General features: G+C 44.6%; 1 protein-coding gene across 5 annotated transcripts in view; it reads right to left on the minus strand.

Annotated features, from left to right (window-relative positions):
• The window catches only part of FIP1L1 (factor interacting with PAPOLA and CPSF1), a 63836-nt gene that overhangs the window by 33283 nt on the left and 6561 nt on the right, over nt 1-23992 (minus strand). For 2 of the 5 annotated variants that reach the window (XM_066573081.1, XM_066573079.1), the window contains exons 4-11: nt 23349-23449; nt 23205-23269; nt 20991-21098; nt 19901-20031; nt 17371-17480; nt 15697-15793; nt 10779-10938; nt 5824-5871 (exon numbers count right to left, since the gene is read on the minus strand). In XM_066573081.1, coding sequence (XP_066429178.1) covers nt 5824-5871; nt 10779-10938; nt 15697-15793; nt 17371-17480; nt 19901-20031; nt 20991-21098; nt 23205-23269; nt 23349-23449 — 820 coding nt within the window. The remainder of the gene's footprint in view (nt 1-5823; nt 5872-10778; nt 10939-15696; nt 15794-17370; nt 17481-19900; nt 20032-20990; nt 21099-23204; nt 23270-23348; nt 23450-23992) is intronic. The other 3 variants (XM_066573080.1, XM_066573083.1, XM_066573082.1) reach the window with 3 other exon arrangements.

Here is a 23992-nt window from a genome sequence, read left to right on the forward strand (position 1 = left end):
TCTTCACGAGACAACCCCATTGAACGCAAATTGGTTCAAAGTAGTAGAAGAAAAAGAAAACCCCACAGAAGTCATGGGAGGACGGGCTAGACGGGAACACTGAATTCCGCAGGTCCACAAATGAGCGCTTACAAGCAGAACCCCCATTCATGCATTCAGAGAGGTTTTTAAACACAAAAATAAAATACCCCAAATGTCTGTATTTAGCATTTGAGGTGATGCTACATAAGCAGCTCTTCAGTTTGACTAGGTATCCGAAACACAATTAATGACAAACTATTCAGAAACTACCCGACTCTTCCCACTTTTATTCTTCCTACCCAAATATACTGAACACGGTGTAAAAACCACAGCAATCAATATGGTGACCGCAGGCAAGGCGAGACATAAGGTGTGCATGCCCCACCTCCTATACGCAGTGTTGGATGATTCTCCAGAAGGACCGGGTACATCCAACATTTAACAAGTATCTATGGCCAGTCAAGTTGCAAAATAACATCCATGTCTACAACATTTCAAGCAAAACCCTATTCCAACACAAAGGCTTTCTAGCCCGATGTAGACGTCTTGAGCCTTCTACTTCTTTACGGCACATGGGCATACAGCGGTCCTGCTTCACGAACTAACTCCAATTACTTCTACAATAATTGCTCAAAGCAACAACAGCATTACAAGGTAACTAATATCTAAAGGCTGCCCATGATAACGAGCCTTGGACCACTAATAAGCAATGCAGAACGCACTGCAAAAACTCTAGTTCTTGGAAAACTTCCTTTTCCCTTTCACAATAAGACAGTTTCTATATTCTTTACGGCTTCTATATTCTTTGGTTTAGACAAATGTAACTCCAGTCCTCAGGGACCCCCAACAAGTAGAGATGAGCGAGCGTACTCGGAAAAGCACTACTCGCTCGAGTAATTGGCTTTATCTGAGTATCGCTGTGCTCGTCCCTGAAGATTCGGGTGCCGGCACGGAGCGGGGAGCTGCAGGGGAGAGCGGGGAGGAACGGAGGTAAGATCTTTCTCTCCCTCTCTCCCACCCGCTCTCCCCTGCTCCCCGCTGCGACTCACCTGTCAGCCGCAGCGGCACCCGAATCTTCAGGGACGAGCACAGCGATACTCGGATAAAGCAAATTACTCGAGCGAGTAGTGCTTATCCGAGTACGCTCGCTCATCTCTACCAACAAGTCATGTTTTCTGGATTTCCCCAGTATTGCACAGGTGATGTAATTATGGTCAGCCCTCAGACTTTGCACAGGGGGTTCTTACTATAAGATATCCTGGAAACATGACCTGTTGGGGAGACCTTGAGGACAGCGATTTGGGAAACCCTGATTTACACTGAGCTTGTATTTTCAAGATGTAGGCAATGCAGGCAGCGACTGCGACTGCCACTAATCCATTAAGGTACCCTTACAAGGGGAGATTATCACCTAAATAAGGACTTGAAACAGCAATTTTTCGGCAATAGTTGTCCCATGTACACACAGCTGCCGATAGGGCACTGAGCAAGAAATCGCTTCAGCTCAGATTGAGTAACTTCTTGCTAAACAGACGTTTCTCAATCTTTGAACGAGTGCCTGTTCAGGGTGAATGGATGCTGGTGGCCGGCTGGAAGAGATCTCAAGTGCGCTTCGCCCCCATTTGCCAAACTACTATTGCTCCTGCGTGAAAGTAGAGAAACAATAGTCCTTGGGACGGCTCCTGGGTGCTTATGTGCCCAACAGTCGTTTTGCGTAAGGGTACAATTTGATCATGGTGGGTGTGTAAACTCAAACTAGAGAAGAATAGATGACCATCCTGGTTCAAGCTGCGGGCAAACAGCTGACTGGTGGGAGCAAACGACAGTCCAGTAGGTCCTCTGAGGGGAAAATATAGTATTGCATGACAAATGGCTACTCATGTAATACAAGAACGCCTCACGACTGACAGAAGGGGGAACTGCTTGTACAAAGCACCTCTCCATTCTGGCTCATACAGGGAGGTCTCCATTAGAGGGCCACCCCCTATATGATGTGCATATGCCCCAATAGTGCATATGGCCAGGGAGGGTCTTCATGACAGCTCCAGTTATTTCAGAAAAGACGCAAGGATAATTGACTGGTATAAGGGCTCACACTCACTTGCGATCCGACTTCCTGCGATGCGAGAGTGAGTGAAAATGCATGATAATGAAACCAATGATTTTCAATGGTTTCATTCTCATTTGCGATGTTTTCAATGTATTCTCGCATCGCAAAGAAGAATGAGCGATATCGCCCATTGTTTTCAATGGGGCCAGCGGCAGCAGCGCTGGCCTCACTGAAATAGGGAGAACATTGCGCTCCCCTGACACAGCTGTGGCAAGGGATTCCTTCACCCCCGCGGGGATGAAGGAATCCTCTGCCACAGCTGTGACAGAAGTCTGTGGCGTTTTCCCATTTCTTTCAATGGGGCCGGCACTGTTGCGGCCCCATTGAAAGCAGTGGGTTTGCAGCGATGATTTTCAGGGAAGGGCTTGAAATATAAGTCCTTCCCTGAAATTCATACCAAGCTGTAAAAAAAATAAAAAATAAAAACCCGGCAGTCTTCTTCTGTGTTCTGGAGACCGGGGACTGAAAAATCCCCGCCTCCATAAAGCGCTGCCTCTGATTGGCTAAGCCCTGAGGCCAATCAGAGGCAGTGCCCAGCAGTCATTGAATGACAGCTGAGTACTGCTTTTGATTGGCTGAGTGCTCACAGCTGTGTCAGGGGAGCGCAATGTTCTCCCTATTGTTTTCAATGAGGTTAGTGCTGCTGCCGCTGGCCCCATTGACAACAATGGACGATATTGCTTGTTCTTTTTTGCGATGCGAGAATACATTGAAATCATCGCAAATGAGAATGAAACCTTTGAAAATCATTGGTTTCATTATTATGCATTTTCACTCACTCTCGCAGGGAAGTCGTATTGCAAGTGAGTGTGAGCCCATAACCCCTTGAGTGGCACGCCCGGAAAATTTCCGGGGCCGAGCTCCACTGCTCATAGCGATACTGCCCGGAAGATTTCCGGGCTATGTATCCCTATGGGAGCTGCAGAGCACAATGCCACAAACTGTGACAGTGTGCTCTGCCTGCACAGACCCACACAGAGCAGTCCAAGGGCTTTGAAAAACCAGCAGAAGATATTGCCGACATGTCGGCAATGTCCTGCTTTGTTTACAGGTTGCCATAGAGACCATCGGCTTGTCAGAAGCAAGCCGATGGTCTCTGTGGCAGGGAGAGCTGGTTGTTAGCTGTCAGAGGACAGCTAGGTACCTGCTCTTACAGCAGAGATCAGAGAAAACCTCCGATCTCTGCTGTGTTAACCCTTTACATGCTGCAGTCTATGTGACTGCAGCATGTAAAGGGTTGTCACTGCAGCATGTAAAGGGCTGTCACCATCGGACCCCCGGAATGTGATCAGGGGTCCTGATGGGTCCCTGTGGAAGTCCCCTATAGGGACAAAAAAAAAAAAAAAAAATTAAAAAAAAAGTAAAAAAAATTAAAAAAAAATTAAAAAAAACACTTGTCTCCCTTTACTTTGTAAAAAATCAAAAATACAATCACACATGTGGTATCCCTGTGCGTCGTAATGACCCAGAGAAGGAAGTTAATACATTATTTAACCCCTTAATGACATGGCCCCTTTTTTTCTTTTTTTCCCATTTCTTTTTTTCCTCCCCCTGTTTAAAAAATCACAACTTGTCCCGCAAAAAACAAGCCCTCACATGGCCATGTCAATGGAAAAATGAAAAAGTTATGGCTCTTGAGACGCAACTGCAAAATTAGTTGAAATTCAATGATTAGACCATTTTAAAAAACCTGCCCTGGTGGGCACGACAGGGTGATAGGAAACCCGCCACTCAAGGGGTTAATGCACAAAAAGATCAACATTAAACTATTAAATTGAGTCTACGTAAGAACAGCATCTATGAAGGACACTGAGACATTTACAATACATTGGCCTGCCGAAGCTCCTAGTTAACACATTGGGGCAGAAGCTACTACATTTGGCTACAAATCAACCTCTAGTTTCCCAAGTGAATTGGCCGGCTGCAGGGAAACTTCCACATAGGACAAGGCGTCTCATCTGCAGGCATGATGTTATAGAGCGGGAGGAACTGAGCAAATGGATATATAGTTATATAGGGAAAGATTCAGTAGAACTTGTCATTTATTGATTAAAATCTAAGCTTATTCCATACGCTCCAATGAGCGGAGCTGGAGAGGTCATGCAACAAACAAGAAGGCGTTCTATAGTGGAAACGGGGGAGAGCAGAAGAGCGAGGTAAACCGTCCGGGCTGCTTGAGGAGGTGAGCCGCAACTAATTAACATAGGGCACAGGAAGCCCTTCTCGGGTTGTTTCCCTGGATGGGTGCTGGTGTTGGAGCAAATCTGTCAGTATATTGTGTATTGCATTTATATGAGAAAAATGACCTGACAGCCTTCTTTTGAAAGATGGAAAGGACCGATCTTACAGCTCATTTCATGGAATAATAAATTATACAAACAAGTGCAGGACATTAAATAAAATACGTATTTCTACAACTATGACAATGGGTGTTGTGATTATTTACAGTTTATGTAGATGAACACTTTTTGGCACTGGCAATTAAGAGTAAGCATGTACGCAAAACTTTATCGGCAGGCTAAAGGCTTATCGGCAGGCTAAAGGCTTATCGGCAGGCTAAAGGCTTATCGGCAGGCTAAAGGCTTATCGGCAGGCTAAAGGCTTATCGGCAGGCTAAAGACTTATCGGCAGGCTAAAGACTTATCGGCAGGCTAAAGACTTATCGGCAGGCTAAAGACTTATCGGCAGGCTAAAGACTTATCGGCAGGCTAAAGACTTATCGGCAGGCTAAAGACTTATCATTTCAATGTCTATTATCTATTAAAAGAAAAAAAAGAAGATGATATGTAGGTGAAGTAGGTTTTACTAAATGTACATTGATTTATACACTTGCATAGGTTTTTGTGATTGTTTCTTGCCTTTTCTTCTCCTTCGTTCAAGGGTATACAACAGATGTTTAAAGGGGTTTTCCGGCACTATACTATTGATGACCTGACGATAGGTCATCAATAGTTGATCAGTGGGTGTCTGTCACTCTTGATCCCCACCAATCAGCCTATTGAAGAGACGACGCTCGGGGTGAGCACTGCTGTCACTTCAGTCCATACCAGGCATAGCACTACTTATTGACTATAACTGTGCCTGGTATCGCAGCTCCATCCCATTGACTTGAATGGGACAGAGCTGCACTCAGGTCATGTGACAAATGAACGTCACTGATCTAAAAGGATGGAGTGCCCCGACCTCTTCAATCAGATCAGTGGGAATCACAAGCGGCGTACCCCAACTGTTCCACTATTGATGACCCAACCGAAAGATTGTTCATCAATAGTTCAGTGCCGGAAAACCCCTTTAAATGTCATGTGAACAGCCCCTACCATTAGTTTGGTCTTCACTAACCGTAACCACTTCCAACCTTCTGCTAGCTAGTGGAATCTAACGCCAGTAGAGCAGTATAGGTCTTCCATTTCTATAAAGCACAAATGAGCACATGACACGCCGGTGACGCACACTCCGCTACGGCTGACTACAGGGCCTTCAAGTGTTAAATAAAAGTAAAGAATTCAGGTTTAGGTAAACTAATGATACTTGGAATCTTGATTCGTAATAAAATTTCCACAACACACACACATTCACAAAACAGCACAAACACCACTACACCTCCAGCGAAAAGCTCATCGGCATCCGTTACTATACGCCTGTCTGAAAGTAAAACAATCTAGAATTCATGAGTAGTAGGAAAGCCACTATACCATATCTAGATGGTTTTTGCATGGAGAAAGATAACTGCAATCCCGATCCTAGAAGAAGGGGAAATAATGGCAAAATTTATACAGTCGCTTACAACCGGTCATTAGCATTAATTGGCATGTTAACAGTATGACGACTATTGGAGGAGTGATATCCAGGCCCATTAAATGTTTGTATGCGGGAATGACATCTTATGAAGCACTGATGAGTAAAGAAAGTGACGACCAACTTATTACGATGCCTGAACAGATGTCACATCTGGAAGAGTTTTAAGACAATTAAGAGAAGACAATGCGGCCTGGGAACCCTTAATCTAAGCAAAGCTGAACACATCCAAACATTACTAATCTAGACGGGGATCCTCTCTGCCAGCAGGAGAGAAAAAAAAAAATACTAAGATTACAGTAGTAATAGCCATGATATACAACATCTGTTCTGACCAGACATTCACCTCCGAGGTTTGCAGCAGTGAAGGAGTTAAGGAAAAACGCGGGCCGCCTAAGCGGAGAGCATCAAGCGGCGCTTTTCTTGCTATGAACTCACAATAAAAGAGAACACAGTCTACGAAGCCGACTTCAAAGTGCTTTCTGCTCTGCACAGAACTTCCACAGGATGTTTTATATTTGCAATTCTTAATATTTTGGCCAAGCGGCCTAGTTAATATGAGGTAACAAGCGGGTCCGTGAACCAGGGAGGTATGGCAGAATGCTATTTTAGTAAGAGCTTTGAAGATAAAACGCTGGCTGCAGCACAAATAAAAGTGAGAGGGCCTATTGGGAGCCAAAGCCACAGGCCGGCATGGTTTGCTGCAGATGTACAGCCAGTATTGATTTCCATGGGTAGAAGAAAAAGCAGAAACTCGCTCATTGAGCAGACAAGGCTTTGTTAGCTGGGGATTTGTTGACCGGTACACAAACATCAAAAGCTTCTCTTATTAACACACGGTGAAGGTTACATCCATATTTGCACCACTTTGCTTTTATTGCATGAACACAGTGCAATTGGCCTCGAGGGAAGCAAATAAATGTCCTATGTTTTTGTGTATACAGCTCCTAAGCAGGCCTATGCATCACCACAGTAAGGCCGGCGTAACACGGGCCCGATTCCAATTGCAGAATCCGCACAGATGATCGACTGCAAAATATGAGCATTGAAGGGTGATCAGCTTTCCTTCACACTCGCGGATAAGAATTGCGTATTCCACGAGCGGAGGAAAAGAAAAATTGTGGCATGTTCTATTTTTCTACGGACAGCTTCCATTGAAGTTAATGGAGGCCGTCCAAACCAAAGCCCATATGGAAATATATACAGAAATTTTAATTAAGAAGCTGTACTGCGCATGACCGACCGCGAGCCGCCGCAGTCATCTGCAATACAGATAATCAGGTACACGGGGGTCATTGGCCAGGCTCATAGATGGAATCCGCTGCAGGTCTACCGCATGCAGAATACGCCCGGCCGTGTGAAACCGGCTTAAAGGCTCGTTCACCTTGGCGCTTTTGGATTCCGGTTTATGGAGCAGAAAGACAGCACCAAGTACCTGAACAGAAGCATCGTATGACAGGACTGAAGGGACTCCACGGAATATAATGGGGTCCATTCAATTTCCAACAAGGCTTCCAGTATTCCACAGGACAGAATAATACAATTTTGTTTTTTACCTTTTCTTACGGAATTAAGCAACAGAGTTTCCAAACAGAGAACCTCCGATGCTAATGTAAACAAGCCACAACTAAGGCCAGATCCTGCAGCCTATTTTCCCTTCCGTCGATCCCCTACTTCTAAGGTTATGTCCACACGTAGCAGAATTGGCTGCAAAAAATCCACAGGCTTTAACCCCTTACTGATGTGCAGTCTGTATGAAGTGGGCTCAGGAGCCAAGCCCACTACGGGTGTCAGCCATCTCATACCCACACACTGATTAAGGCTATTAACCTTTTAAACATTGCTGTCACGTCTAATAGCAGCATTTAAATGCCCTGATCAGCATTCACGGGTCACCCTGGAACTCATTCACTGCATTAGTGCATTCTGCAGCGAGTGTGTGGAATTACTCTGCAATGTGTGCCCATAACCTGAAGGTATACTGATATGCAGATTTGTTGTACACATTTTAGTGCAGAATCCCATCCATCTAAGTGAGGTTGGCAGAAATCCATGCACATGCCGCAGAAACAACCCCATTCACATGTATGGAGTGGATATTCTTTTGCTGAAACGTCTGCAATATACCATTAAGAACATACATTTAATACATTAGCAAAAAGTAGGGGACAAAGAAAGTAACATGATTGCAGGATCAGACTACACCGGATTTGTAGTCTGTCACCATGGAGACACATACATCGGCATAGGAGCTGTAGACACAAAATGATAGGAAATAATCCATATGTATCTATGGTATCAACATATTCTATTTTTAACGAGCCCCTTAAATGTATCTCCTGTGGACGGGGAATTTGTTATGGTTTGCCCTCTGAAGTTTACTAAGCCACGTTCACACACTGCAGTTTCACTTGAATGGCTGCCATGTAATGTTGCATTTGCCTGACTACAAGTGGCAGCATCCTTTGCCATAATGGCTCATCACTGTAGGGAGCTTAGAAAAGTGGAAACTAAATTCAAGCTTGAGTGGAGGGGTGGAGGGGATAAATAAATAAAAAAGTCCATTAAAAGCCAAAGTCGGTAGACTTGTTGCAGACATTTTGCACCTGAACAACCCTTCCATAAAGCTGAATGCGACTGTTATTGCAGCATGTGAGTTATAAACCCTTATGTGATGCAATGGAAGGAATTCTGTCCCAGAAATCCCTACTATGATTATGTGCCACAAGTGAAAATACCCCAAATTAAAATAGGAAAGCACTCATAGAATCACTGGGAAAGAGACTTGTTTTCCCCCACAGTGACCACACAAACCTACAGGAACCCCAGGAAGCCAGAATTATGGAAACAATCACTACTTTAAAAGGGGGGTATATCACAAAGTCTTGTTTTTAAAAAAGGGGGCGGCTTTAATTATGAACTTTCACTAGAATTTTAGAAAATTTGTTAAAAGGGAATCTGTTACTTACTTTTAGCTTTATAAACTAAGATTATGGACTGAAAGTAGGTGACCCGTGGAGTCTGGTGATGTATGCTTTATAACTGCCTTCCCAGTCATTCCCCCGATGTCAGCGCTGGAAGCAGTCGTGCAACAGCTTCCAGCGCTGACACTGGGGGAACAACGGGGAAGGTAAGCAGAAAACTTGCATTTCTGGACTCCGCAGGTCATCTACTTTCAATTCTTAAGTTTAGCTAAAAAGTTGGGCTAAAAGTAGTTGACAGATTCCCTTTAACGAGAAGCCTTGGAGCCAATTCAAAAAGCAAATTACTGCATTGCCTAGAGATTGTCAGTAAGAGTAAAAACAGGATTTAAAAAGGAAAGGAAAAAAAAAATTTATAAGGGGTTTTCCAGCACTTCAATATTGATGACGTATTCTCAGGAATCAGACGGAATAGCTTTTAGGCCATGTGACCGATGTACATGATGTCACAGGGCTGAGAGTGGCTCAATCCCATTCAAATGAGCTGCAATACCAGGCATAGCCACTATAAGACGTACACTGCTGTGTTCGGTATGTACTAAAATGACAGCGAACGCTTGGGTGATTGGTGCTATCACTTCAATGAGCCGATTGGTGGGAATCCCAAGCGGCGGACCACTGCCAATCAATTATTGATTACCTACCCCGAGGATAGGTCATCAATAAAGTAGTGCTGGAAACTGCCTTTAATCCCTGCATGTACCATATGCAAGTTACCTTGGTGGAGTCATTGAGGCGGAAACGCTCAAGATCATGCCCTAAACCCGCCCTATCCAGCTTGACAGAAATCTGTGAGGACAGGGTACGTCATCACAAATACCTCGCAGGCTTTGTAATCTTCCAATTCTCTTCCGACAGGCTGGTGGCTTCTGCCGCATGCACAGTAAAGCAATATGTACATGCCACACTTTAACGGCGCACTGCACATATGCTGTGTGCCACCAGGAATAGAACGGAGGAATTTCAGACCGGCCTGTGATGACATACAATGTTCTAAGCAACATTAAAGGGGTTGTCCCGCGAAAGCAAGTTGGGGTATACACTTCTGTATGGCCATATTAATGCACTTTGTAATGTACATCGTGCATTAATTATGAGCCATACAGAAGTTATTCACTTACCTGTTCCGTTGCTAGCGTCCTCGTCTCCATGGTGCCGTCTAATTTCAGCGTCTAATCGCCCGATTAGACGCGCTTGCGCAGTCCGGTCTTCTCCCTGGTGAATGGGGCCGCTCGTGCCGGAGAGCTGGTCCTCGTAGCTCCGCCCCGTCACGTGTGCCGATTCCAGCCAATCAGGAGGCTGGAATCGGCAATGGACCGCACAGAGCCCACCGGTGCACCATGGGAGAAGACCCGCGGTGCATCGTGGGTGAAGATCCCGGCGGCCATCTTGCTAAGGTAAGGAAGAAGTCGCCGCAGCGCGGGGATTCGGGTAAGTACTAAACATTTTGTTTTTTTTAACACATGCATTGGGTTTGTCTCGCGCCGAACGGGGGGCCTATTGAAAAAAAAAAAAAACCTGTTTCGGCGTGAGACAACCCCTTTAACCAAGCTAGATTGAACGAGGTTTAGAGCGTGGCCAGATGGACTGTTCTGAGCGTCTCCCCCTCTGCAACCCAACAAGGTCATTAGTATGCAGAGCGTTTGAGGATCAAAGTGCTTTTTGGACAAAACCCTGCCTCTATTCCCAATAAGGACACCTCCAGCAAGCGCAGCTGCTAAATAACAGCTAGTGATGGTGGTCTGGAAAGCAAGAAAACCTTCTGACTTGTTCCCTTTAAATCTTATTAGGGAAATGAAATGTGAAAATGGAGCAAGTTGAACAAATGACAGGAAAGAGTAAAAACAAGTAAAGCATTCCTTCTGACTTACCTGGTGGCGGTATAAGAGGAGGGGCGGTGCTGACATTTGGAGGTGGTGGAAATAATGGAGGTGGTGGAAGGTGAGTTGGGGGTGCGCCTGGAGGAAAAAATGGTGGCGGTGGCTTGATAAAATTATTATCCACTTCTGAAGGAGACTGTTCTGTGACTACCTAAAATAGTCATACATAACAAAGCATTACATTTTAGCAATTAAAACACAAGAAAACGAACATTTTTCAGTTTAATGCAATCTAGGTAATGACCTTGCAACATTTTTTTTTTAAACAAATCACCTAAACCAAAATAAAAGCAAGAACCTATTTCCGCAGTTTACTATATGTTATATTAGCGGTTCAGCTTACTATGGATGTTGACTATCAGTTACGTTAAAGTATACCCGAGTTTTCAACACGTTTTCTAAAATATACCAGATTCCCTTTACCCCCTCATTCCCTGCTGTTTTCAGCCTGCTTTAAGTCCAAGTTCTGATTTACAGATAGTCTTCCCTAATTTTGTTTCTTTGCTACTTACATTTCACTTTCAGAAAGGGGGTGTGTAGCAAGCCTACCATTCTGCCAGTAGTTCACTGTCCTGACTTTCTTGTCCTTACTCCCCATGCTGCATTACAATGTCTCTGGTGCAATCAGCAGTATTTGAATGCCCGCCCCTCTGCTTTCCCAGGAGGACCAGGCATTTAGAGGCATTCTGGCCAAATGGTTAGTAAACCCAATATAATGTGTGTGCATCCATACTGACACAGATACTAACACAGCAGGAGAAGCAGAGACTGTGGAGAGAATTACCTCAAGGTCTGCAGATCTGTCACCCTGTAGCCTGTAAGCCCTGTTGCTATGGAAAAACCCTTGTATTCTTGTTGCTATGGAAAAGCCCTTGTATTCTTGTTGCTATGGAGCCTATGTACTGAACGACAGAGTGGATTTGCAGAGATGCTGGAAGGGAGCCACTTCAGTGGCAAAGCAACAAAATTTTTAATGTAAATAGATTACAGAAATGATGAGCCTAACACAAGCAAATAGAGGAGCATGCGTTTTCGGAAAAGTTACTGCCCCTTTAACAGAAGAACATGAAGTATTATTCCAATAAACAATTATTTTCAGCCATGAAGTCTCGTATATTTAAAATCAACTGGATTTCTTTAGAAACCGTTCGCCATTCATCACACAGCATAGCCACTGAGCTTGCAGCAAACTTGGCATAAATTGAATAACTAGTTTAGTGCAGTGCCCAGATCCTCCGTTCCTCCATAGCTCTATACAGATCTCCACCGCAGTGGTTGGAATCAGCCTCTCACTATTTGACAGACAGAGGACTGATGCTCTGTACCATGGAAATGCAGTATTGTCTGACCGGTACATTGCAAAAGAAAAATTCTCAGATTCATACACGCTACCGATTTCTGCAAAAAAAAAACAAAATTTCAACAACCCCCCCAAATAAAAAAAATTGTTTAGGGGATCTTTGTAAAGTAGGACACGATCTCCGATTTGTAAACTTCACGCTGCATGAGAATTTCCTCTTGTCAATGTGGTACAGTTAAATATCTTAGTGAGGGGGAAAGAACTGCTAGCACTTGTGAATTCTGATACTACAGAAAGTGTTTCTTCTGGCAGATTTCCAGGTTTTGCTCACAACTTTCAAGTTAAATGACCTCCTTTCTTTGTAGGGTTGCAGCACATTTTCAGTTACAAGTACAAGGATCTCTGTGTGCTTTTGTGCTGAGCTTCTAATGACAAAGCAAATTCCACTGCGGCGGCAGCCAATAATATTCGCTTTACGTTGATGCTATAGTCTTGTGTCTTTTTAGAGAGTCAAAAACAACCCTTTTAGTACATGATGCTTTTGAACACCCCTAGAAGGGCTTAACTTCTAGATAATGAAGTCTACCAACGCAAGTTGGTGTATGTATTAGGAATACTTCCCGCTGTGTACACAGAGCGTGCGTCAGCCTGTAACGTGAAGAGTTAACAGGTCAGGAGGCTAGGCATTTTCATGACTCTTAAAGGGGTTTTCCACAAAATAGGTCATCAACAGTGTGCTATCAGACTTTCTCAGTGGCCCATACACTGAACGCTTCACTTCTGTCTGTGAAAGTCGCTAATAGGACATGTAGCAGTTTTTTTTTCCATCTGTCCATATGAAACACTGCTGTGAGCGCAATACGTGAACAGCACACGGCCTGAAGATATGGCTGTGCCAATGGGCCCCCATTAGGAGTGCACACACTTCCAGATTACGTTTCAGAATTAGCTCATCTGTACATGAGGAACAACATTATTTCTGACTATGAAATGACTGGTTTTCCCATCTGCAGGCTTTATCTTCAATTGTCCTTGAGCTGGTGGGTGTAACCTAGCTGCTGTGTCATCTCCCATACACACAGAAGCGGAGAAGATTCGTTCTCCATCTCCATAGTTTTTTTCTTTTCAAAGATCTTTTGATTTAAAGATGTGAAGTTCCCCGGAGTACAGAACAGATTAAAATGTTAGCAATAAAACAAATAGATGAGCTTTATCTTTTGAAATAATCCAGGTATCTAAGAAGATGAGTCTACACCCTAAAGCACCATACAGTCACATCGAAACTTCCTATCTTGGAACCAAATTCAAATGCCCTGGGACAGTAAATGCAACTAATTGCCTATTTACTGGAGATGAGCGAACGTACTCGGTAAGGCCAATTTCGCAATCGAGCACCGCGATTTTCGACTACTTCACTACTCGGGTGAAAAGTACTCAGGGGCGCTATGAGGCGGGGCGTGGTGGAGCGGGGGGTAGCAGCGCGGAACAGGTGGGAGCTCTCTCTCCCTCCCTCCCTCTCCCCCCCACTCCCCTCTGTAACCCCCCGCTCACCCACAGCGCCCCCGAGTACTTTTCACCCGAGTAGTAAAGTACTCGAAAATCGCGGTGCTCGATTGCAAAATCGGCCTTACCGAGTACGTTCGCTCATCTCTACTATTTACGGTACTAGAACTTAAAATAGGTGTACAGGGAGAGGGGTAAATGCGTTTGAGAATGGGGTATGTGGGAGCGATGCACAACATAGTATTTCAAGGGCTTAACCAAGGGGTAGAGTTGGTTGGTGGTTTTTCAGTAGCTGTTGAGAGGTGGTCAAGGAGACACATTAAACCAGTAACATGGGGGACATTATACAGTAGAGTACATGTGATTCCAGAGGCTAGGAGACAGTAAAAATCACTATAATTTGCAGTGACATCTGTGTCTTTCTACTGTTCTCACTCTGCTCGATCTCCTTCTCCTCTCCATAGACTTCTATAGGCAGTATGTAATCTGATCCCTCAGTAAGTTGTTAGTCCGCCTTGTCTACCAAGATGGATTTTAGCAGTTTTTCATAGTGGGTGAACCAGCTTAAGGCTAACTTCACATGGGAGAGCACTATATGGGGCTGGGAATCCAGCCTCCATATCACGCTTCCCACCATGTGAAAAACAAAAGGATGTGAGAAATTTTCATGGCAGAACAGCCTCGCATCACTTCGGGGATGCAGGGATCCTCCGGCGTGGCTTCGGCGGATCACGGAGTTTCTCTCAATGGGCTATGATAAGAAAGCACACATAAAGACGAAACATGCCGTGGTGCCATGCGGGGGGGGGAAATCGCCCATGTGTATGACGCCATTCAAAAGAATTCATTGCGTCTCGCAATGCACAAATCTCACTGTGTGAAGCCAGCCTGAGGAGGAAAAGAGCCCGATAAGTGGAGAGAGAAGCATTTTTCTCTAAAATATTGTAAAATTCCTAATATGAACTTTTTAAATACATTGCAAAAATATGTAAGTGCATACAAATTAACCCCTTAATAACAGGGCCATTTTTGTTCTCCTCCCCACTTTCAGAAGTGTGGTTCTGCGTTGGGTTCTGTGCCTGTAGCTCTATAAACCATCAGCTTCTCCTGCACAGAAGTGTTTATTCACAGGTTGCCATGGATACGTCCTGTAAACATTCCAGCGCTTTAGGTTGGGCTTGCTCATTAGGAACAACCAGGGATTTTTGTATTTAGCTCTTGGGACTGTTTCTCTGACCAGAGCTTAGTGAGGAAGTGTACAGGAAAGCAGCACAGGGCGGGTGATTTTGATAAATGTAGTTTCAAGCAGCATGTCAGCAGGGATGCGGCCATCTTGGAAAATAGTAATGTGGGTAAATATTAGAAACAGAACACAAGATAAGGTAATGGTCCTGTGATTTATACCCATAGCCAGCTGTACATCAACATGACACAAATACCTTTCATATCTAGAATTTTTGAAAATTTCCTTCAAAACTGGAATACCCCTTTAATGGGCTATGCCATTTACATAACGTACTCTAATGATATTGGTAACATAATATTATATAATATAATGGTATGTTGATAGTGAAGCCTGCCACAGCTGTCATGGTAACCTCTGATACATTTTGCATTGTTTACCTTCTGCAGCTTATATATATATCACGGTAGCTGCAAAAAGCTGTTCAAAATTAAATCAAATCAGTCAGTGATCCAGAGCCCCTCCCTTGTACGGAAAAAACAAACCAAAAAAAAACTTTCCAATCCTTTTTTCACTTTTCTTATGTTTCAATTTTGTATCTTTAGAAATACGAGTCCTTTCACACATTTGTGGAAAGGTAAAGGTGTATACAGGTGATAATACATCATATAGACAGACATTTTACCTAGAGGTATATAAATCATGTACTGCTCTAAGACCTCAGTCTGCAGGCACATGACATGTTTGTATTACTTTAGTTGTCCTTCACATTACCGTCCGTATTTGACATTCATAGTATAGTTTTCTAGTGTCCAGATCAGTCCGGTACTTGACAACCCCTCTAAAATACCAACACACGTTACACAGCATTGCGATAGATGTGTAAATGTTGTAGAACGCAAACACTGCATGACACCATTTACCTGAATATTGCTTTCATTAGCGCCTCGTCGGCGGCCCTCCACACGAGTGATTGTGGTTGTCTGACCAATGACGTCAATTGTGCCTGAGAGCTTCCTACTGAAACACATTGGAACAGTAAGAGAATACTTCATAGAAAAAACTCAATTTCACCAAATACATAAGAATACTAATAAAATAAGAAAACATAAGCAGTAAAAAAACTGAAAAGTAACTCTCCATTTTACAAAAATATCAGCAATTTTGCTTGTGTTTAAAGTTTTTGCAAATTTAGGAGGAAATTCAATCAAACTATATTTTGTCAGGGCAAAGGTACCCGTAAGAGAATGAAAAGGGGGGAATCTGAGACATGGCAAAGGGGTTTGGGCCTGTTAGAATTTTTCATTGTTTTCCCAGATTTTTCTGTATAGAACTGGAGAAATGCATGAAAGGAGGAAAACAAAATCTGTATGTAATAAAATGTATGAAAAAATAGACAACCAAATACTGCTTGGAAAAAAGCAACAAAAGAAAAAAAGTTTGTCAACCCATTAAAGGGGTTGTCCCGCGCCGAAACGTTTTTTTTTTTTTTTTTTTAACCCCCCCCCCCCCGTTCGGCGCGAGACAACCCCGATGCAGGGGTTAAAAAAACAAACCGCTCAGCGCTTACCTGAATCCCGGCGGTCCGGCGTCTTCATACTTACCTGCTGAAGATGGCCGCCGGGGGTCTGCTTCCTCCGTGGACCGCAGCTCTTCTGTGCGGTCCATTGCCGATTCCAGCCTCCTGATTGGCTGGAATCGGCACGTGACGGGGCAGAGCTACACGGAGCCGGCATTCTGCACGAGCGGCTCCATTGAAGAGAGCAGAAGACCCGGACTGCGCAAGCGCGGCTAATTTGGCCATCGGAGGGCGAAAATTAGTCGGCTCCATGGGAACGAGGACGCTAGCAACGGAACAGGTAAGTAAAAAACTTTTTATAACTTCTGTATGGCTCATAATTAATGCACAATGTACATTACAAAGTGCATTAATATGGCCATACAGAAGTGTATAGACCCACTTGCTGCCGCGGGACAACCCCTTTAAATACTAAACACAGTAAATACACGGGGCTTTGTCCTGGGCTTTAATACCAGCCGACAGTAAATATACGGCACAGGATTAAAGCTCCTGCAGTCTAGTAGGAGCAGGTCAGATTCTCGCTAATAGACGAGGACCCAAAGGAGAAGATAAAAGCAGTTTTTAACCACTTCCGTCTTCTCTTTTACATGCTACATAGCGCTCAGCGAGTGCTATGTAGAGAGCGCAGTAAGCGGCACTGCCGTTTCTTGCATGCCACCCGGAGATCATGTGATCGTCGGCAAACCCTAGCATGTCAGAGCTGCAGAGTCTTAGCAGACCCTTAACCAGCTCTGCCAGTGACTATTGTCACACTAGTGGGATGTTTTCTCCTGTAATTGGGGAAAACATAATTTTGACAGGCCAGAGAAAAATAAATATGGCCATAAAACCACCACTTTTCTTTTTTTTTTTTTAAACCAATCGCTTAAAAGCGTCTGGTCCTTTAGGATTGAAACACTCTGGTCTTTAAGGGGTTAAATGGCCCTAAATTAAATCTTAAATAGCCTCTATAGGCAGCATTTGTCATAATCAACTGTCCATAGTTACCAAACATGAGAAATTCTTCCCATCGTACCTTGGGGGTGGAGCGCCGGATTTAAATAAAGATGTTGGTGAAGTGAACTCTGGTTTTGTCGTCTGTAAGATGGTATCTTTCTCTGGATTCCCAGTCCTGCCCTGCTGCACCTAATAGGAAGAAAATATGTCAACTAATCAGATACCGATTACTGGTACAATATACACAGCCATTACATATCATTTAGCACATCGGCGTCCCATCTCCCTTATTTGCATATTACCCAGAGGAGCAGGAATGGCCTTATAAGTCTCCTCGCCCACCGTCTAGGTGCTCTCCCCAAGGAGAAAAGATGGCGTTCCTGACTGAGTGACTGTAATACTCGGTCCCGCAAAGACTTACAGAGGATGAGTTGTTCTATGCAATGGCTCTAGATGAGATTGTAAGCTCTTACAGCCAGCACCTGTATTGCACATTAAAGGGGTTGTCCCGCGGCAGCAAGTGGGGTTCAGCACTTCTGTATGGCCATATTAATGCACTTTGTAATATACATCGTGCATTAAATATGAGCCATACAGAAGTTATTCACTTACCTCCTCCGTTGCTAGCGTCCCCGTCGCCATGGTGCTGTCTAATTTCAGCGTCTAAACGCCAGATTAGACGCGCTTGCGCAGATGGGTCTTCTGCCTTCGGCTCAGCAGCAGCGGCGTTCTGGCTCCGCCCCCTTGTACGCGTCATCGCGTAGCTCAGCCCCGTCACATGTGCCGATTCCAGCCAATCAGGAGGCTGGAATCGGCACACGTCATAGGGGCGGAGCTACGCGATGACGCGTACAAGGGGGCGGAGCCAGAACGCTGCTGCTGCCAAGCCGAGCTGAAGGGAAAAGACCCATCTGCGCAAACACGTCTAATCTGGCGATTAGACGCTGAAATTAGACGGCACTGTGAACAGGTAGTCATGCAAAGTTGAACAAATGGCTGTTGAAACCGAGCTAGAAGTTGCTCACTAGTCGTGTTCTTTCAGTGAGCTGAAACAAAGCGACTAAAAAGCAATTTCTCTTTAAGTGACCTGTGGGGTTCCACTTTTACAAAGGACGACAATCCGCCTGAGGGCCCCATGTTGGGGTCCGACTTTCATTCTCCTTTCCCCATAAAAAACACACTCAGCCCAGCTTGCATATGTAACGGGGAGGTGGGAGGAAATGTCATCAGCTGAATGAGTGCTCGAATGAATAATGAATGAGTATTCATTATTTTAATAGATGGTAAGCTCTTAGGAGCAGGTTGGATATGTCACTTTATAGCACTAGCTTATATTTACATACATATATACAGCAGGATGATAGCCAATTGACCCCTTTTGAGTCAGAAAGGAATCCCCCCCCCCCCCCCCCCCGAGGTCAAACTGTCTGGGGTGGGGCAGGTCAGTTGCCTACCTGTGGATCTTTGGGTCCGATGGCTCTCATTCTCAGGACATTAGTGAACTGGTCAGAGGGACCGCAGCAAGCTCTGTGGTCTCCACCAGTCCTGACCTGAGAGTCACTGCGATCATTGTTTTATTTATCAAAGGGACGGTGATATTTTATTACAATGTTGCTTATTGCCATTCTAAAATAAAAAATGAATTCTGTACATCTACATTATGGTGTTGTCTGGATTCCTCCTTACACAGCGACCATGATGAGGGTGATCGCTGCCACCCAACATTCCAAAATTTGACTTTTATGCACATAATAAGGTTTATAGTCTCCCAAAAGCACGGTGACAGGTGCTGCAGGACAGGAGCTATAGTGGAGGCATTCCAGGACAAATTCAAGAGGCAACACCCATCCATCCCCGATTTTCACGAAACTTTGCACATTTGTTAGTTAACATGCATATAAAAATCTCACAAAACATATTTTCTTTAATTTTTGTTCCACTTTTACTTTAACTAGTATTGCAATTACAGAGTTATGAAAAATCTGTTACAAATCTACCTATTAGGAAGAGAATATCACCCTGACATCCTCCTATGCCCAATAGTTTCCAGGATATGAATGATCAAAAATTATGGTTCTCCGCAACGACCTTTGGAAACCCCTATATTTCTTGACGCAATGGGTCTGAAAACTGAGATTTTTACGTACACCCTCATACCAAACAAATGTGCACATTTTTGTAAAAATTTGAGATAGCCGGGTGTTACCCTTTCAGTGATTTGAGCAATTTGTCCTGGAATAACCAAGAAGAGAAGAAAACCTCCGTTCTGCTTCCTGGTGAGGCTAAAATCACTAGTTAGATGCGTCATAGATTTTTGGCACATATGGCTCCACCACTTATGTGAAGAATGGGGGGGTTCTCTGACCTACGAGGTGAAGCGGCTGCTACAAACAGGCAGAGATAGTGTCACGGCTTTCTCCTTGCATTTCTAGGGGAGTTACAGAAACAGTCATGCAAGTGTGCTCAGCTGTTTCCATGACTCCCATAGAAGAGAATGACTATCATACATTTATGGCATGGCCAGTTGATTTGGGCATACATTTCTAACATGGGAATACTCCTCCAATAAAAAGTAGAACTCTGTAAAACTAATTTTTTTTTAACTTTACCGTAATTTTATTTGTTGTCGACGAGACAGGAAGTGCTTCTAAGCCCATCCTAAGTCTCTTCTGTTTTTCACAGTACGCTTTCCAGGTATCTTCATTGAATCCATAATTGAAATAGTCTGAGAGATCAGCACCTACAGGTTGGAAGCAAAAGGTAAACGTATTAGTGGTACCAGATTCACAGTATTCAGTGGCTCCGAAGTAGTGTAAAGGCCCTTCTAAATGGGCAAATGATCTGGCATGAACATAAATATGAATGTTTGCCCGACTAGGGACATATTCACACTGCCCAACAAGCATCAAAATGCCGACTTGTCAATTGCACATCTTCCCATGTAAACAGGGCGATACGCAGCCGACAACTGCAAACTATGAGGGCAAATGATCATAGCACGGTCGTATATCCCATACCAGCTATCATCCCACCATGTAACTACTTTTAACAAATGCCGATCAAGATGCTATATGGTTAGCTGAACTTGCTAAAGGCAACCTGTTATCTCCCTATAGCACCATAAACCAAGTTACAGTGCTGTTAGGGAAGGTGACAGGGAGCGGGTCGATGTATTTATTATACTCACCCACTCCCACAATGTCACCCCATCAAGTCCGCACAGGGCACGACAATCTGACTCTTCATAGACTTGTATGGGAGAGCACATGTATGGCAATCAAAAGTCAGATTTTGTGCCCCACAGGAACTGAACTGGGCTACAGCACTGGACCAGGGGAGCGGGCTACAGCACTGGACCAGGGGAGCGGGCTACAGCACTGGACCAGGGGAGCGGGCTACAGCACTGGACCAGGGGAGCGGGCTACAGCACTGGACCAGGGGAGCGGGCTACAGCACTGGACCAGGGGAGCGGGCTACAGCACTGGACCAGGGGAGCGGGCTACAGCACTGGACCAGGGGAGCGGGCGGCTCTGTCGCCTTCCCTAATAAAACAATATCTTCGTTTATGGTGCTGTAGGGAGGTGTCAGGTTCCCTTTAAGACGGCCGGCAATCTGGCCAAGTAAAGAGACTGTAATTTGTCTGGATCCCCCTTGTAACAAGTACTGCTGTAACTACAGTAACATGGCCCATACAATTACCTGGCTTTCTCCAAGGTTTGTCTTCAAAAGAATCCAAGTCCACCTCTACAAGAGGAACGCCATTAATACTGCCAGGGGCGTCCAAATCCACGCCTTTACCTTTTCCACCTGTAACAGTAAAATAGTGAATAAGTCACATGTCTGGATTACATTTTTCAGTTAATAGGCAACAGTTTAGATGAAAAACCATGTAGTTCACTAAACGGTCACTGAAGACGTCTAAAGGCTTTAAAAAAAAAAAAAAAAAAAAAAAAGAAACCACCACAAGAAGGACTGATGCACGCTGGCGTTAGCTTCAATTAACTATGCCATTGTGTTTTGTTGTTTTTACACAATGGCTTCCTATGGCCTGAAGTATTGGTTAGTATGCTGTACCGCGCAATACACTTCTCTTAGAAAACGTATAAGTCTTTAAAACAAGGATTTTCCTCACATTTCCTCTTTATAAAAAAAATGGATCCGCTCTTTTTAGGCCGATCTCACATGACCGGATATGAATTGCGGATTCTGCGCTCAGCGTCCGAATGGACTTCCCATGGTCAATCCAGGGCATTAAAAGGTATGCATTTCGAGTTTTCCTTCCCACTTGTGGATATGAACCGCGTATTCCGTGAGCAGAAGAAAAATCACAGCATGCTCTATTTTACTGCGGAATCCGCATGGAAAGCTTCCATTGATGCCAATGGGGGCGTTCGACTCGCAGCCCATACACAATTAACATTACATAAAAAAAAACTGTACTGTGCATGACCGCCTGTGAGCCTCCACGGTCACACGCAATCTAGTATAGTGCCGTATGCAGGCTCACCGGCGGCCTCACAGCCAGAATCAAGACCTGCTTGTGTGAGCCCAGCATAAATACATATGTTTAATGGATACAAAGAAAACAGATTGAAAGCTCGTTAAGACTTTCCATATGAATAGCCTGATAGGCTATTACAGGTCCGTGCACTGTCCATGAGTTACATGAACAAAAATAGAGGGTGGGGTCTTATGCTCACCTGGCCCGCGGCGTCTGGTCTCTGGCGCTATGACACTCTGCTGTGTCCTCAGCATTGACACAGCACTCTGTCTGGTGATGGGGATTTGAATATCCCGCCTCCAGCAAGCGAGTTTTGCGATTGGATCACGAGTGCCACTGGCTCAGCCAATCAGAGCCGACACTTGATGAACCAATCACAGCCATTCAGTGATGTCATTCACTGAATGGCTGTGGACCAATCACAGTACTGGCTTGCTGGAAGGAGGGTATTCAAATAAATCACCAGAAAGAGTGCTGTGTCGACGCTGAGGACAGAGCAGCCTGCCGCAGCACTGGAGACCAACACAAGGGATTCAGACGCCACCGGATAGGCGAGTATTGCTTTTTTTTTCCTCTCGAATGTAGTTTAGCTAGGGCTTATTTTTCAATCCTCCCCCAAAAATCGGGGTAGGGCTCCTTTTCGGGGAAGTACAGTATAAGCTGGATGCCCTCTATGACAGCTTGTATTCAGAGCCACCAAATTTCTAACAATGACTGCTTCATGTAAACAGGGGGAAAAAAACCAAAACAAAACGCAGAATGTACAGGAGTTCTCCTACAGCACAACCTCCACTGTGCAAAGTGCGCAAAGAAAACCAAACTCACTCAGTACTATAGTCAGTCTCAGAGAGAGAATGCAGCAAATAGTGGCGGCATCAAGTGTAGCACTCCACCGTTTGTGGTTGGGGCACTGGCCACCTGCTGGTGCCAATCACATGACCATACCTGTTGACCGGTTTGCCGCAGACAGCCAATAAGTTGAAATAACTTGACCTGTGTCAAAATAGGGAGTCCCATCATGTCCCTTTTAGTATTTGTATGCTCCATGAAAAATAATTTGGAGGCCTCTTTTCTGCAGTTGGTTGTGCTGTTCCTCTGTTATGCCTCCTGGAAATGTTTAAACAAACTGGTAACTGTTACAACTCTCTGTCAATGGGATTTGTTCTGACACAGTGAAAGTGCTGCTGAGAGTCAGTGCGTGTATGAACATACTGCATTACAAAGAGAATGGTAACACTCAGCTGTCAGTTTACTCCTACATTTCCAGGAGGAACAACAGGAACATCACAATGGAGTTCTAAGACGAGATACGTATTTTATGCGGAACAGTATTTACTGGAGAGATGGGAGCGCTGACAGCTGAATTAATCAACTATAAACGACAAGAGGGCAGTAATTAAGCTGTGGCTTACCAGCAGGTCCGTAGATTCTGCCTCCAGTTTTAATGTTCAGGTTAACCGGGGTCGTCCCGTAGCTCCTAAAATAGTAAATATCTACAGGTTAATAAAATTAATAGTATATAAGTTCTACCTAGTCGTACAGCGGTGGCTACATACCCGTACTGAGGCGCTCCCGTTTTAATATCTCCAATGGTGACATGGACGTCATCGTCGTCATCATCACTGTCGCTATCGCTGTCATCTTCCGTTTCAGTCACCTTACGGAGGCAGAAAGTGATGGAGTGTGATGCAATAGTTTGAGTTCTTCGCGGGATAACATGGTAACAGCGGCTCTACTTATGTCTACAGCTTCCATCACCAATACATCCGCACAGCATGATGGTGGCAACATAGTGGTGAAGGACACCGATGGCACAGATGCCAAAACAGCGGGCATCAAAAACAAGTTGGCCGCTCTTGCACCGCACTAAGAGCTTCCATTACACTCTGGAAAAATGGTCGCCTATTCGCTCAGACATGAGGGTGTTACTGCAGTCTGACGAGGAGGTTGAGCGATCGGGCCGGGTTCACAGTTGTCATACCACAAGAGTTCCCTATAGGCCAAGCAGGTTCACACCAAATTCAGGAATCCATACTTAGCCGCTTAATGACAAATGACTTAGGTTTCTGTCCTGGCAGAGTGGTTGTTAATGCAACAGAACTTAAAATGTATGTCTTGGGGATGGCAAGGGCTTAGAAGTGAGCCCGCGGGAGCCGTCTGAGACAGCGGGGATGGGCGAGAACACTGATCCCGCTGTTAA

The sequence above is a fragment of the Eleutherodactylus coqui genome, chromosome 7 (genome assembly GCF_035609145.1).
Source record: "Eleutherodactylus coqui strain aEleCoq1 chromosome 7, aEleCoq1.hap1, whole genome shotgun sequence".
Classification (NCBI taxonomy): domain Eukaryota; kingdom Metazoa; phylum Chordata; class Amphibia; order Anura; family Eleutherodactylidae; genus Eleutherodactylus; species Eleutherodactylus coqui.